The sequence below is a fragment of the Trichoderma aggressivum genome (genome assembly GCF_033847375.1).
Source record: "Trichoderma aggressivum f. europaeum strain CBS 100526 chromosome Unknown scaffold_001, whole genome shotgun sequence".
Lineage (NCBI taxonomy): Eukaryota > Fungi > Ascomycota > Sordariomycetes > Hypocreales > Hypocreaceae > Trichoderma > Trichoderma aggressivum.
The window spans coordinates 222,528-237,275 of NW_026946367.1; the positions used below are offsets into that span (position 1 = coordinate 222,528).

A 14,748-nucleotide genomic window follows, 5' to 3' on the forward strand; every position below is an offset into this window, starting at 1 on the left:
GCACAAAGGGGTCCAGATGCGAAACACATGCCACGAGGCGCGTCGACAAAATCAGGCGGTTGCAATTTGTGAAGCGGACAGGCCGGGGTCTGTTTGTGCCAATTCGACGACAATGCGATGTGGATGGAATTGGAATGAGTTCCTGGTCCCGCCTCAGCAAGGCATGTACGAGGATGTAAGACGCCTCTCTAATGCAAGTCCAGCAAAAAAGAAACGAAGGAAGAAACGAGGGTCAGTGAGAGAGAATAAACGATTGGTGTGATTCTAGAGTTGCAATGTCAGACTATTGCTTGGTCTTGCATTGCAGAAGAAGGAATCAAAAGGGCCCTCCGAAAAAAAGAAAAGATGTGAAGCGGTAGGGTTCAAGTGCACCAGACGGGAAAACAGGGAGGAGGCAGCGACGTAATTTAGCGGATAGAGGGTGCAGCGATGGGCACTTGCAGAGGGGCCCTGTGGGCGCTGATCCGGCCGCTAGAGGGGCCTGGTACAGGTACATGCCGCTCTATTTGTACTGTACGGTAGCGCTACTTTGCGGTGCTACGCCGCTGCGGTTGCTGCCAAGGTACGGGGCACTTGAGTGGCACTTGGGTGGCAGTGGCACCAGGTGCCCTGTGCGCTGGTGCTGCCGGGGCCAGGCTTGCCAGGTTTAGCGCCAACGGGGCCTGCGTGGGAGAAAATTCGGAGACGAGCGGGTTAGTCCCGGATGGGCAAGTCGGCAGAGGCTGCTAGTCCGAGTGGGTGCATAAGAATAGATCAAATGATTTGATGGAAACTCCCGTTCGTTTGCTGGGTTCTTTCAATACTCTTGGGCGGCCATCTTGGTGCCTGGCAGTTGATTCCCATTGTACAGACATTGATTTGATTCAATCTGTGGCTGTACGAGTACCTGGAATCCTTCGTACGCACCTTGGCAAGCATGTACATGTACACGCCGTCTGCAGCGCCAAGTCGGCAATGACTGGCGGAGAATTGGCCTCGACTGTATTGCTGCTGCGCCGGCCGTACAAGTACATGCAGCCCAGCAATCACAGCGACGCGATACCAAGCCACGAGCTCACTAAGGCACTGCTTCATGCACTGCACGACATGTATCGTCGCCGTCGTACGCACGCACAAGTACCTGCAATCGTCTTTGGTCCGCGTATACTCGTACATGTACATATGTCTCTACAGGTATGCATCTGCGCTGCACGTGCTGGGAAGCGGCGGCTAGCTCTGAAATATTGCTCATGTCGAGATGCGTCCGAGAGTGATGCTACGATATCATTTTCTATTTGTCTTTATTCGGCTGTTTTCTCCGTCCCGTATTCTTCTAGTGAAAGCAGTTGTCAAGTTCGTTTGCTCCGTTGCCCGCACCCTGTGCGAAGTACCGGGGCTTGCTTGGGGTCCCAGGGAAGCGGGACTTGTGCTCGGCCTGCCCAAGCCCCTGGGCCACGACAAGCCCCAAGTACATGTACGAGCACCAACTTGAAGTACACACAACTCCGGGCTCCGTGCCGGCACCAACAAGAAGTGTCCGGATGGCTCATGTGCCAACAGCCTGAAGTGCTTGTAGCGCATCGTATCCCGAGTGGGACAGGGACAGAGACAGAAAGAGAAAACTGCACATGGAAAAAAGGGAAACCACTGCGCGGCGGGGTCGCAGGGGGTCGGTCAACTGCAGAGCCGGAAAAGCATCAGACATGTCCCCCTGCTGCTCGTTGAATAGGACCGGACCAGGCCCTGACTCCGTATCCCCCCCTCAATTCCCCTAGAGCCTCGAGCAACCAGGGCTTAGAGGGGTCGAGGGGCCAGTTTACAGTGCGGGCGGACCGCCAGTCTCTGCCCTACCCGCGCCGTCTTTGCTTGTAGCTGAACGACTTCTGACAGCGGCCGGGCTACCAGAATAGAGCTTACATGCAGTTGCCGGGCTGCCCATTGACAGCCTCAATGCCTCAATGCTTGCGTAGGCCGGTGAGTTGTAAAACCAACACCACCATCAGGCAGCGGACATGTGCCAATAGACTAGAATAGATATTGATAGCTACATACGTTGGCCGTTGTCGTGGCCTTGCTTGGCCTTTGCTGTGCTCTGCTGCGCCGTGCTGTCGTACCCGGGACGCGTCAACTCAAGTCCCGATACATCCCAGCAGCCAAATGTCGCGGCCGATTCCTGTCTGCAATGGCCGGTACAGGTACTTGCAGTGGCCAAAGTGAGTGGCTAATAACAGCCCGGTCATGCCCGGCCTTGGTTTGCCAATGGCTCTGGCAAAATCGAGTATTTTCTGCCACTAGCATGCATCAGAAATAAAAAAGGGAATCAGATGGCCCATCGCGAACCATTCACAGCGTGCCGCTTATTAGCATCGTCTGCGGGAGGTGTGATGGCTCGAGTCTCGTGGACCTTTTCTGCCAGTCCAGAGTCGATGCGGCTTGCCACCGGGCAGCCACAATTCGTGTCTGGTGCTCTCGAATCAATACAGTAAGTCATGTTGAGATGTCACTTCATGCTACAGCACAGCACAGCGCATCAATGCTCCAGCACATGCTCCAGCGGGGTGGTTGTCATTGTTACTGGACTGTGTGCTGTACCTACATCGTGACTTGGATTGATGTGATCAATGTCTTGTAGGTACCTGTACCACTGCCTCTTGCACGCAGGCTACGAGTACACGAGGTACGTCCTCTCGGGGGGAACGGCAGCCACCTTACTCCGAGTTCCGCGCAGGTCTCATGTCGTCTTCATGTTGCCTCATATTGCCTTGCCTCCATCTCCCAGCCCCTTCAGCACCTCCAGCACACCCTTACGATCCCGTGCGCGGCAATGGTGGTGCACGGAACTGCCCATGGCTGAGATTTGCTGCCCGTCCGCTGCAATTTGCTCTCCTATTTCACAGGTCCTGGCCCAGCAGCCAGAGCTACAGTAGCGAGCGAAACAGGTGACGAGCGTGCTGCGCTTCTCGTCCCGCCATTCGCTCCGCTTGTGAGACATGGCATTGCTTCTCCCGATCCCTAGGTGAGACATGTTCTTCTCTGGTCAGGATCCACCATTCTTGGTGGCTTGACTGACGTTTGGACGAACAGGTACCTACCGTCCGGGTGGAGTCGTCAGTACTGTACGGAGTACGCTCAATAGCCCGATCTCGACGCCATCCCGATCACTCAGACGCCTTGATTTGAGCAGACAGGGACTCGATGCATCGCCGCACAGACGGGCATGTACTCGTACATGTACGTGTATTGAGGCAAGCCGTTTTCGACATGGACGTCGACTAATCACTCGGCCGACCCTCGCCGAACTGATTCCACGGGCTGCCATGGGGAGACAGAAGATGGAAGAAGAAAAATAGCACTCTAAACCACTGACCAGGGGGGCGTCAAACCCGAATGCCACTTGCTGATGCAAACTGAGCTACCTGCGAGTCCAGCGAGCACTATCTTCGTACAAGCAAAACCTCGACGCCGCAATGGAGCAGGCCCCAGACTTTTCTCAAGGTCGTCCCCATGCAGAGCCGGTGGTCCGCCGACAGCGCTTCTCTACCTTAGTTGTGTCCTTGTCTACGACAAAACGATCCATCTGCATCTCCGTCGTCGTCCGGGTGCCCATCGTGGCTCTTGTGTGCGCTATGGCATGACTACATGTGCGTGCATGGGAGGACATGTTGCGAGATGCCCAGTCTGTCTATTGCTCATGCGCGTGCCTTCGTATCGCTGAGGAACCATGAATTGCCCCCGCAGTAGACTTCGTATTCGTCAGATGGCTGCTGATACCTGCGATACCGAGACAGCTACCCGAAGGCTACCTGAAGACGTGAAAGAGCGTTGCAGTCAATGGCAAGGCAAGAGAGACGAGCAAGCGCTGATTGTGCCGGATGAGCATGTCTTCGATCCCATTCTGACCACCATCCTGCCTCTGTACCTTGCATGTACTCGCCGTCTGGGCAAACGGAGTCGCCCAGCGATTGAATATACCCGCGACAGCGAGCCCCACGCTGGGAGCCCGTTCATCAGCTACAGAGGCTCGAGAGGCCAGGATGCTGTCCGTGGCGTCCGCGGCCGTACAGTGTGCCATCCAGCTCACTCACACAGGCGCCGGCATTATCAGTGTTAAGGGCATGCTTCCTTTTTCGACAGGGATGCCGCTGTAGCTCCCTGCTGCGATTCGATCCCTTGGAGGTCTTTGCGTCATGGCCTGGCAACCCCCAGCAGATCAGCCACGCAGACTTGATAAAACCTCGCGAGCCTTGCAACCCAAGCCAAGCTCATCGACAGTCAATCTCTGAGCCTAGAGATTTGGTCTAGCCAGAGCTCGACGTCATCGTGGCCAAGTGTGGCCTTGGAAGAGAGCTCGCCAAAGCAGGTTGAGCGAATGCTGCAAGTGCAGTCCAATGTACGCTTAACTCACAAGCTCATGCTAGTGGTAGTCTTTGTGTCGTCTGTTTGCTTTTCTCGAATGTTGATCCGTCTCGCTTGCAGGCTGTTCAAGTCGACATCTGGCTGAATGAACATCATCTACCTCCTTGGGTAGACCACACATGTACTTCTACCCGACGGCCGTGTTGGCCCTTGGAGCCTCGCCCGACGTACAATTTGCAGGCGACAAGTCATCGCTGCATTGGTACTGTGACCTTCCATTGCATTGCTCCGTGCTGTACCACGACACGTTGGACATGCCCTGACCGTGTCCTGCCATGTCTGGTGGGTGGCAAGACCTGCCGTGCTTTTCAACGCGCCCGTCCTCTTCGCGCGCTTCCTTCGAGCTCGCGGGGGTTTCAGAAGCCCAGAATCCTCTCAACTTTGCCAGCAACATGGGATCAGTACGAATCCGCATCCGCATCCGACTAGAGCAGCCTTCGCTGGCCAGTACAAAGCCGGCTGCGGATAAGCATCATGCAAGCAACCTAACCAAGATACTCTCCGCCAATCCTTGAAAGGCCGGGCCGAGCAATTCCCAGCACGAGATGCTATGCTACGGTAGTTCGGGCAGATGGCCAGTGCCACCGCGAGTGGCCGCAAATGCAACGGCCCCCGTCAACTCAACGCCGTGCAACCAGTGAACAGCCAGGCGGGAGATTTGCCTAGCCCCAAGGATTTGCCAACTGGACTGGTGGTACATGCGTCTCTCGTTGCCCAAGTACCTCACCCTACTCCGTACGCATCCCGATGTGGCCGTGGCCTGTTCCATTTGCCATTAACGCACCGCACGCAGGTACAGGCACGTTGTACAAGCTGCGGTGATGAAATGTCCCTCGCCTCTTTTGGGTATCCTTGGCACTAATGGGGATGGCAGTGAATAGCAAACAATGAGGCAGTCTCAGGCGAGTAGCATCCCATCTGCAACCTCCCTACGCGCTTTGCAAGAACATGAGAGATAAAAATCGTCTTGAAACCCTCCCGGCGGATGATAGATGACCACGTGGACGGGATGGGACATTTCATTAGGGCCCGACTTAATCTCAACTGTGTGTGTGCCTCGACGACGCCACATCAACCAGCAGTTGAGCTAAGGCCCGTCTGCAGCACAGATGAGACGGGGGGAAAGGCATTGGTGATTCATCATTCAGACCAGACCTTCCCCCCCTTTGGTCTCGTTTCCTTGGTGCCGAGCTTGATTCCGACAGACTCGTCTTGCAGAAGTGTGTTAACCCGCATCAATGGTATGCCAAGTACTCGGATGGATGCTGTGCTTCGTAGACGTAATTAACTCTACAGCTTCTGGTGAGCAGACAACTGCGTTGTGAAACGGCATGATTTCTTGAAGGGGTCTTGTCCTACCCTCCCTTCTCAATGCAACTCTTTCCATTGGTCCAGAGCGAAGAATCCATGACCCGGCAATTCCAATGAAGGCTACCATCCTTTCTCGCTTTCCGGTTCGCTTTGCCACAGAGCTGGATTGTCGAATGAAGGCAGCCATGTTGAAATGAAAAAACGCCATGGTGAAATTGGATGTGCAAACCATCGCCGCGGCAACGTCATCTGTGCGTGAATTGGCCACTGTCCAACGCTTGGGAACCAACAGCGCTCTGGCAAGCAATTTGACTACGGTGCTCGGCAACTTGGTAGTGCGATATCTGCTCACTAAAATCTATGCAGGCTTGGAACTTGAGGCTTCTTTTGTTCTAGCATCAGGGCGGATGTCTGGAGAGAGGTTCCGGGAGTGAGACCCAACAAAGTTGATCCTGGCAAGATCCTTGGCCGCGGAAAAGCTGGAAGGAAAAGAATTTTCGAGGCTAGTTGCGAATTTCCAGTTGATGGAATCTATCTCTCTCTCTTTTTAGACTCACCAACGGCCAGGGGGCATGGCATTGATATCCTCGCATTCTGCTTACACGCCAAGACAGCTACTCGCGCGGGATTCCATCCTGGCTGCGTCCGAGCCTCGCTCCCGTTGTTTTGCTGCGTTTCACAAGCATTCGAGGCCTCGTCTTGCTATTGCTGAAGAATCGGCAATTGGAGATTTTGTCAAATTGTTCTTCAATTCTTGACGTAAACGTTATCCAACTTGTATGCTAAGTCTTGCAAGTGTCTACATACTGTAGTAGCCATGGTTCGATTTAGAATGCGGGGAGCGATCCGCTGGAGTCACGCCGACTCCGCAATCGCAGCTCGACGACTCCATAACGTTATCAGGATGCGCTGATGTGTGAATTCTCTTTTATCGTGGGAGATTGCGGTATATCAGAGCTCACGATTGCTCACGGAAGCGTTGGCATTTTGAAATCATTCATCCTTTCTGATTGCCTTGTTCTTGATGCAATGGTGAACGTGATTGTCGTTGCAGGGTGAGACTTGGAGCTCCAACTACCTTACATGTGTGCATACATTGACAAAGACATCCTGATGCAGGGCCGGCGTGAGTGGTCTCACTTCAGCACTTCTCCTTTCGAGGAGCAAGGCCAACAAGGTCACCGTGGTTGCAAAGCACATGCCGGGTGATTATGATGTTGAATATGCCTCACCTTGGGCCGGAGCAAATGTGCTTCCGTGAGTGTGCTCTTATATACATCATGCTATCGTTTAATTCTTTCGTATGACTCGGATGATTAATCTGAAGTTGCGTATAGAATGGCCGACGAGGAGAATAGTCGATGGGAGCGTCGTACTTGGCCAGAGTTGAAGCGCCTGACGGAACAAGTTCCCGAAGCGGGAATTCACTTTCAGAGTAAAATACTACTGCGCAACCTGGGACTACTTGTTTGCTAATGGTTGATCAACTTATAGAAGCCCGTGTTTATAGAAGAGTCAAGGATACGGAAGCTCCCGGATATCATCTATCCGACCATCTGTTCTCGACAGACCCTTGGTACAAATCGGTGCTCCCTGATTTCCGCGAACTGAGCCAAGACGAAGTCATCCCGGGCCACGATTCGGGATGCGAGTTTACAAGCGTGTGCATCAACACGGCCGTCTACCTCCCATGGCTCGTCGGCCAGTGTCTCAAGAACGGCGTCGTGTTCAAAAGAGTCGTCTTGACGGACATTCGCGACGCAAAGTCGCTCAGTCACACCGGCCAGCCGGCAAACATCATCATCAACGCTACGGCCTTGGGGTCTCTCAAGCTCGGGGGTGTCGAGGATACCACCATGGCACCTGCTCGTGCGCAGATTGTCCTCGTGCGGAACGAGTGCCATCCCATGATTGCCACGTCGGGAACTGACGACAGCTCTACGGAGATATCGTACATCATGCAGCGCGCCGCCGGCGGAGGCACGGTTCTCGGCGGGACGTACGACGTCGGTAACTGGGAATCTGCGCCCGATCCAAACATTGCGGTTCGCATCATGAAGAGGGCGGTAGAAGCTGCGCCGGGGCTGACGGGGGGGAAGGGGATTGAGGGGCTGAGCGTGATTAGACATGGCGTGGGTTTGCGGCCGTGGAGGAAGAACGGGGTGAGGATTGAGGAGGAGGGTTTGGATGGGGAGACTTCGATTGTGCATAATTATGGGCATGCGGGATGGGGGTATCAGGGCTCGTATGGATGTGCGGAGAGGGTTGTTGAGCTGGTGAATGAGATTCGGGAGAGGAATGGGGAGGATGTGAGTGGTGAAGGCAAGGTGTTTTCATGGGCTTAAGTTTTGACCCATTATTTCCACTCATGCGATTCTTGGTTGCTCTACTATTCAATAAAGCTGTATACAACTCTACATATCTATCGAGGCTTGGTTTACTCTTTTACACGAGCCGTCATTCCATCTCGTCACAAGTGAACAACATGAAAGGGGGAGAGTGAGTCGATGCGTATAAGCGGGGTATACGCATTTGCCGGGGCGTCCCAGCGAAAAGGCTCCACGTTGCATATAACGGGCCTCGAAAGCTCCAAAACAAGGCCGTTTCAACGTGTATTTTTTTTTCCAACAGGATCGACAATGTCCCTTTAATCAACGAACCTCGGGACCAAATTGTTCTCTCTCATTTCACTCACTCTCGTTTACTCGGTGAAGAAGAAAGATTATAGAGAGAAGAGAAGAGAAGAGGACGAGAGCTTCTCTCATCACCCCGGAACTGGCTTCTCTCATGGCCTCCCTCATCAAGTTCGCCTCCGACGTCGCCCACGGCCGCCATGCGCTGTCGAAATTCATCCCCATGGGCCTCTGGCTCGCGGACGCTGTTCTGTGCGGCCTGATTATCTGGAAAATCCCCTGTTAGTCGACCACTGTACGGTCCCTTTTGGAAAAGAAAAAAGCAAAAGAGAAAAATCCCCCCCCCCCCCCCCCCCAAAAAGGGAGGGAAAACCTCATGCAAAAACAACCCAGGCTAACGAGTGGAATTTGTCACTTTCGATTCCTTTTTTTTAGATACGGAAATCGATTGGGTTGCCTACATGGAGCAGGTCACGCAGTTTGTTCACGGCGAGAGAGATTATCCCAAGATGGAGGGCGGCACGGGACCGTTGGTGTATCCCGCGGCCCATGTGTATATCTACACGGGGTTGTATTATCTGACCAACAAGGGTACGGATATCTTGTTGGCGCAGCAGCTCTTTGCCGGTTTGTACATGGCTACGCTGGGGGTGGTGATGCTGTGCTATTGGAAGGCCAAGGTGAGCTTCATTGACAAGTGTGTAGTCTTTGTTTGCAGTGAAAGTGGTGACTAAAGGTGATAGGTCCCCCCGTACATCTTTCCGCTCCTGATTCTTTCAAAGCGGCTTCACAGCGTCTTTGTCCTGAGATGCTTCAACGACTGCTTTGCGGCCTTCTTCCTGTGGCTGTCAATCTACTTCTTCCAGCGACGAGTCTGGACCGTTGGTGCTCTGGCGTACACCATCGGTCTTGGCGTCAAGATGTCACTGCTACTCGTTCTCCCCGCCGTCGTCATTGTGCTGTTCCTGGGTCGTGGGTTCAAAGGGGCGCTGCGGTTACTGTGGCTCATGGTACAGGTTCAGCTGCTCCTTGCCATTCCGTTCGTCACGACAAACTGGAGAGGTTATCTTGGCCGAGCGTTCGAGCTATCGAGGCAGTTCAAGTTTGAATGGACAGTCAATTGGCGCATGCTCGGCGAGGAATTGTTCCTTAGCAGAGGCTTCTCTATCACGCTACTGGCATTCCACGCCCTCTTCCTCCTAATCTTCATCCTAGGCCGGTGGCTGAAGATTCAAGAACGAACCTTTTTGGGAATGATTCCCTACGTTCTCCAGTTCCAGTCGCCTTTCACAGAGCAGGAAGAGCTCAGCATCTCCCACAGAGTCGTCACGCCCAGGTACATCATGTCCACCGTGTTGTCGGCCAATGTGATTGGGCTCCTGTTTGCCAGATCTCTGCATTACCAATTCTATGCGTACTTGGCATGGGCGACGCCCTTCCTCCTGTGGACGGCTTCTCCGAATCTGCTTGTCGTGGTCCCGCTGTGGGCGGCGCAAGAATGGGCTTGGAACGTGTTCCCCAGCACTCCTGTCAGCTCCAACGTCGTGGTGAGCGTGCTGGCTGTGACGGTTGCCATGGCCTTTGTAGGGTCGAACCCGCAGCGTGGCGCGCCGAAGCCAAAACAACTATAGTGTTGGTATAAGAATACGACTGGGTGGTTGCGAGCAAAAGCATTGTCTCATTATTCCTCGTCCTCTTCCTCGTCGTCGCTGGGAGGCATCTTTCCTACGTTGGAGTCGCTCTCCTCGTCGCTGAGATCTTGGCTTGTCTTTACAAATTCTTTTGGCCTGGAGCAAATCGTTTAATACATGTATAGAAATAGAGATTGGGAAAGATGCACATCATACCAATATGGTTGCTTTCGCCAGAGTTTCTCGTCCCGGACGACATTGATGATTTCCCCAATTGCCCTGCTGTCCTGCGTCCCCACTGGATATCCCTCGGCCAGGACGTATCCGCCACGCTTGATCCAGATGGTGTTGCGAAAGCGCTGGGCGAGCTCGAGGACGACGGCCTTTTTGGTTGGCATCTCGCACGTGTACAGGTTGTTGCCCTCGGGCTTGACGACGCGCACAATCACCTGCGTGGGCTGCAGGGCATCAGGCGGCGACAGCGCCTCTTGCGCGGCAGCGAGGACGTTTCGCTTCGGACGGCCCATGATTATTGATTTCTGGCGGTTGAGCTGGTGTTGTTGCTATCAATGGATTGTTAGCCATCACAAAAAATTATCTGGTGGATGGGAATAAACCGGGGCTTGGATGGAGGGGCACTTATCGATAGACGAACAGCTCCTCGATAGGGAAAATGGGAATAAAATAAAATAAAATTCCCATCTCCCAGCCCTCGGATGCCCGCCGCGGTATTTCCGTGTTGGGCGAGGCCGCTTCAGGGTCCATCAGACACAAGTAGCTTGGATGGATAACCGGGGACCAAGAAGAATCCATTACAAAACAATTCGCTTCAAAGTGTGATGCTAGACGCCCCAATGGGAGAAATGCCGGGGAATTTTACTTAATCTACATTTTGCAGCCAAGCAATACAACGGATTTCTAATGTCCTTTTTAGGCATTTTGGCGTTCACCAGCCTGCTTTGACTCACAAGCTAAAACGGTGCCGCAGGATGGGCTTGCAACAAGGCACCGCCAATCTCGTCGAGATCACGTACACCATCACCCCCTTCAAGCCACCCGTTCTCGGGACAGCGGTGGAGGTGGGCTATACAAGCCACTAACAAGGGCTCCGCGCGAAAGAGACTTGTATATCAGGCACTTTTCCCACGGGCTCGCTTGCCGGCTCACGGAGGGCCGCAGCCGATATCGTTTGGGAGACCCGCAGCTGAAGCTTCTTTATCACGAGTGCTCCGTACTTTCACCACAAAATCCCACGATGGCTTTTTTTTTTCGTCACAGCATGGATTCCCGGAATTGGGCATTCCACTAGCAGAGCTTATCGGTCCACGAGACCTGGTGGAAAATTGGGCCGTTGCAACACTGTTTACAGTGTGTTTTTTTTTGAGTTGTCTGCTGTAGCTGGACGGCGTATAAATGACGGGCGAGGAAGCTCTGGTGAAAGCTCACCTTGGGGCTCCTTGGAATCAAAACTTCCCCTTTCGCAAAAGTGAATTTCTGTTCATCAACCCGATTCCAAGCATACAACTAAACCCTCAATTGCTGTTTTCCCCATTGATTGAACAGCATTTTTTCTCTCCACCATGGACGCAATCCTCTTGCGAAACCTCGTGGAGATCCAATCCGGCCCTTCTCCCGACGAGGCGACCAGGCCGCTCACAGCCCCGGAAAAGACCTACCAGAGGACCTATTCCAGCGGCCCGTACCAGGAAGAGATTGTCAATGTGCGGCCTCGTAGTGATACATTCGCCTCTGGTGTAGTCACGCCTAGGACAGAAGATGCCGATCTGGAGAGAAGTCGTCCGGCGAGCCCGGCTCTCGAGGTTGATGCCGTGGAAGTGATTCCCAGCGTGTGGGAGCCGTATATGAATCGCTTCAGACTGCTGTCTGTGTGTCTGGCCAACTTTGGCAATGCGTTGAGTGACAGTGCCGCCGGTGCTCTGATTCCCTACATGGAAAAGTAGGTTTCCTGTTTTGTCATGTAAACCGTGAAGAGAGAGAGCCCAAGAGACTAACGGGATCATCAAAAGACACTATGAAATCGGATACGCCATTGTATCGCTCATCTTCGTCGGCCAAGCCCTGGGCTTCGTCTTTGCCGCCGTCTTCCTCGACACGCTGCGTGCGAAGCTGGGCCGGGCAAAGCTCATTGCCGTCGGCCAGATGCTCATGGCGTGTGCCTACATCCCTCTCGTCGCCGCCGCCCCCTTTGGCGTCGTCGTGGCTGCGTTTTTCTTCGTCGGCCTGGGCATTGCTATTAATGTCGCCATGGGCAACATCTTTTGCGGCAGTCTGCAGAACAGCACCATCATGCTGGGCATGTTGCATGGGAGTTATGGCATTGGAGGCACTTCAGGCCCCCTGATTGCCACGGCGTTGGTTACCGTGGCGCACACGGCGTGGAATCACTACTACATCTTGACCCTGGGGATTGGCTTCGTGACCATGACGCTCTCGGCGTGGGCGTTCTGGCGGTTTGAAAAGGAGCAAAGCCCGGCGGTCCGCGAGAGAGAAGCAGCGCCAGACAACTCGGCCTTCCTGGGCATGTTTGCCGCGGTGAAGCTGCGCATCGTGCTGCTAGGATCAACCTTCATCTTCGCCTACCAGGGCGCCGAGGTGTCCATCTCCGGCTGGGTCATCTCCTTCCTCATCAACTCGCGCGGCGGCGACCCATCCTCCGTCGGCTACGTCTCAGCCGGTTTCTGGGCCGGCATCACCATCGGCCGCTTCTTCCTGTCCGGCCCCGCCGCTCGCTTCGGCGAAAAGGTCTTCGTCTACGGCCTGGTCGCGGGCGCCCTGGCCTTTGAGCTCCTGGTGTGGTTCGTGCCCAACGTCGTGGGCGACGCCGTGGCCGTGAGCATCGTCGGCCTGCTGCTGGGGCCCATCTACCCGTGCTCGGCGGCCGTCTTCATGCGCGGCATGTCGCACCGGGACATCCTGAGCGGGATGGGGGCCATCAGCGCGTTTGGGAGCTTGGGGGGCGCCGTTGCGCCGTTTGTGACGGGGTTGTTGGCGCAGGCGGTTGGGACGTGGGTGTTGCATCCGATTGTGATTTTCTTGTTTGTCGTGATGCTGCTGTGCTGGTATGGCATTCCTTCTGAGACGAAGGAGAAGAAGTGATTGGGGATGAGGAGGGAATTATAATGTGATGAACTGGGGGGAAAAGGAGGAAACGGCGTATATGAGGTGTGTTGATTTAAAAGGGCAAAGGGATAATGAGAAATGATGAAACAATATCAATGTCATAACTAGTATACTATTAACGAGTCTATGCGGCTTGTTCATCTATCCATTCTATAGTGAATCTAAGCTACCGTTCTTTTTTCTAAGTCTCCCAAGAAATCTATACCTTCTTATACCTTCTATAGATGGTATCCAACCAGCCCAACTAAGCATCTATCAACATCCCTTGTATAAACACGGTCATCCAAATAAATTGTTGGAAAATAAAAAGTCGTTCAAATCGTAAAATTAAATGCGACCCTTGGCCGCGTCCTGGACGGTAATGTTGCCGGCAACAATGTCCTTGACCGTCTGGGTGATGCTTGTCCAGTCGTTGAATGTGACAAAGGGGACGTTTTCGTTTTCGCACCAAGTCACCAAATCTACTCACGAATGTTAACTTCAGTATAGGCGGTGAGAATTAGACAGTTTAGAACGCACCCTTTCCGGCCTTTGCAAAGAGCAAATCAGTCTCCTTGGCCGCAGACAGATCGGAGACGCCGTCGCCGGCGTAGAACATGGTTGGTCGGTTGGGAAGGCTCGAGTACTTGCGGATCTCAATGGACTTGTCGTGGCCGTGAATGCTGCGTCACGTTGTCAATACCGGCACCAAGAATGATCTATTATCAGATCGCATCGGACTCATATAATCCTTACCTGTCATCGCGAAAGATAATCTCCCAGCCACCAACGTCGGTGAGGCTCTTTCCCTCCCTCGCCCGCACAAAGTTGCTCACAATCTGGATATCCCACCCAGGCCCCAGCAGCTTATCCAGAAGCGCCCGGATCACAGGCTCCATGCCTCCGCTGAGAATGACAATCGGGACGTTGTTGTCCTGGGCCCAGTTGTAAAAGTCCTTGAAGCCGGGGTCGAGCTTGATGTTGGCCAGAAGGATGTCGACGCACTCGTTCAAGGGCGTCGTGACGCTGTCCAGCATCTCGCGGAACGAATCGCGAAAGTTGACTCGGCCGTGGAGCGTGTCGGCGTTGCCCTGCTTGCGCTTCTCGACGCCGTAGCCCAAGTTGTCCGTCATGTAGTCGTTGGAATCGGCGGTTGTGACGGTGCCGTCGAAGTCGGTGAAGAAGATGAACTTGGGGTTGGTGGCCATGGCCGGAATGTCGTTTGCGACGGAGCCCATTGTGGAGGTTAATCTGGGGGTTTGACTGCCTATGGATATTGAAAGGTGAAGATGGAGAGGCGAGGAGAGAAGGGGAAATTCTGGAGGGGCAAATAGATGGAGGGGCAGTTTTTTGGACGGCGATAAGATTGGCAGTATGGGGAGAAGAGGGAGATGGAAGATGACAACGCTCGGCCAAGATGAAGAAGAGAAGAAGGGGAAATATAGTACGAAAAGGACGAAAAGGAGTCTAAAATAAAAGTTCGAATGCAAATCGCCATCCCCTGTTGATTTTGTTGGTGAAAATCCCTCCTGGCGCAGCGCCGATCTGCCAGCTAATGCTCTGCTATCAAATCCCACGTCCGCTGTGTGTCGTCATTTCTGGCGGCTTCACCTCGCTGAGATGCCCCGCCGCAGTGGTCAAGGGACAGGGACAGTGGA

The 14,748-nt window shown here is 53.8% G+C and overlaps 5 protein-coding genes across 5 annotated transcripts; 3 read left to right on the forward strand and 2 right to left on the reverse strand.

The window, feature by feature from the left end:
* Nucleotides 1–6,735: 6,735 nt before the first annotated feature.
* Triagg1_671 (uncharacterized protein) lies at nt 6,736–8,051 on the forward strand (the record flags this gene model as incomplete). The annotated part of the gene is made up of 4 exons (XM_062902683.1): nt 6,736–6,761; nt 6,826–6,963; nt 7,044–7,141; nt 7,201–8,051. 4 exons carry the CDS (start codon nt 6,736–6,738, stop codon nt 8,049–8,051), a joined length of 1,113 nt encoding a protein of 370 aa, XP_062761021.1.
* Nucleotides 8,052–8,493: 442 nt separating this feature from the next.
* On the forward strand, nt 8,494–9,970 carry Triagg1_673 (CAZyme family GT58; the record flags this gene model as incomplete). Its single annotated transcript, XM_062902795.1, has 3 exons — nt 8,494–8,620; nt 8,775–9,019; nt 9,083–9,970. The coding sequence occupies 3 exons, from the start codon at nt 8,494–8,496 to the stop codon at nt 9,968–9,970; spliced, it is 1,260 nt and encodes a 419-aa protein (XP_062761023.1).
* A 50-nt stretch (nt 9,971–10,020) lies between these two features.
* On the reverse strand, nt 10,021–10,497 carry Triagg1_674 (uncharacterized protein; the record flags this gene model as incomplete). Its single annotated transcript, XM_062902906.1, has 2 exons — nt 10,021–10,126; nt 10,187–10,497. The coding sequence occupies 2 exons, from the start codon at nt 10,495–10,497 to the stop codon at nt 10,021–10,023; spliced, it is 417 nt and encodes a 138-aa protein (XP_062761024.1).
* Nucleotides 10,498–11,550: 1,053 nt separating this feature from the next.
* Triagg1_675 (uncharacterized protein) lies at nt 11,551–13,087 on the forward strand (the record flags this gene model as incomplete). The annotated part of the gene is made up of 2 exons (XM_062903017.1): nt 11,551–11,927; nt 11,998–13,087. 2 exons carry the CDS (start codon nt 11,551–11,553, stop codon nt 13,085–13,087), a joined length of 1,467 nt encoding a protein of 488 aa, XP_062761025.1.
* Nucleotides 13,088–13,438: 351 nt separating this feature from the next.
* On the reverse strand, nt 13,439–14,328 carry Triagg1_676 (uncharacterized protein; the record flags this gene model as incomplete). Its single annotated transcript, XM_062903128.1, has 3 exons — nt 13,439–13,572; nt 13,631–13,773; nt 13,847–14,328. 3 exons carry the CDS (start codon nt 14,326–14,328, stop codon nt 13,439–13,441), a joined length of 759 nt encoding a protein of 252 aa, XP_062761026.1.
* Between the last annotated feature and the right edge of the window lie 420 nt (nt 14,329–14,748).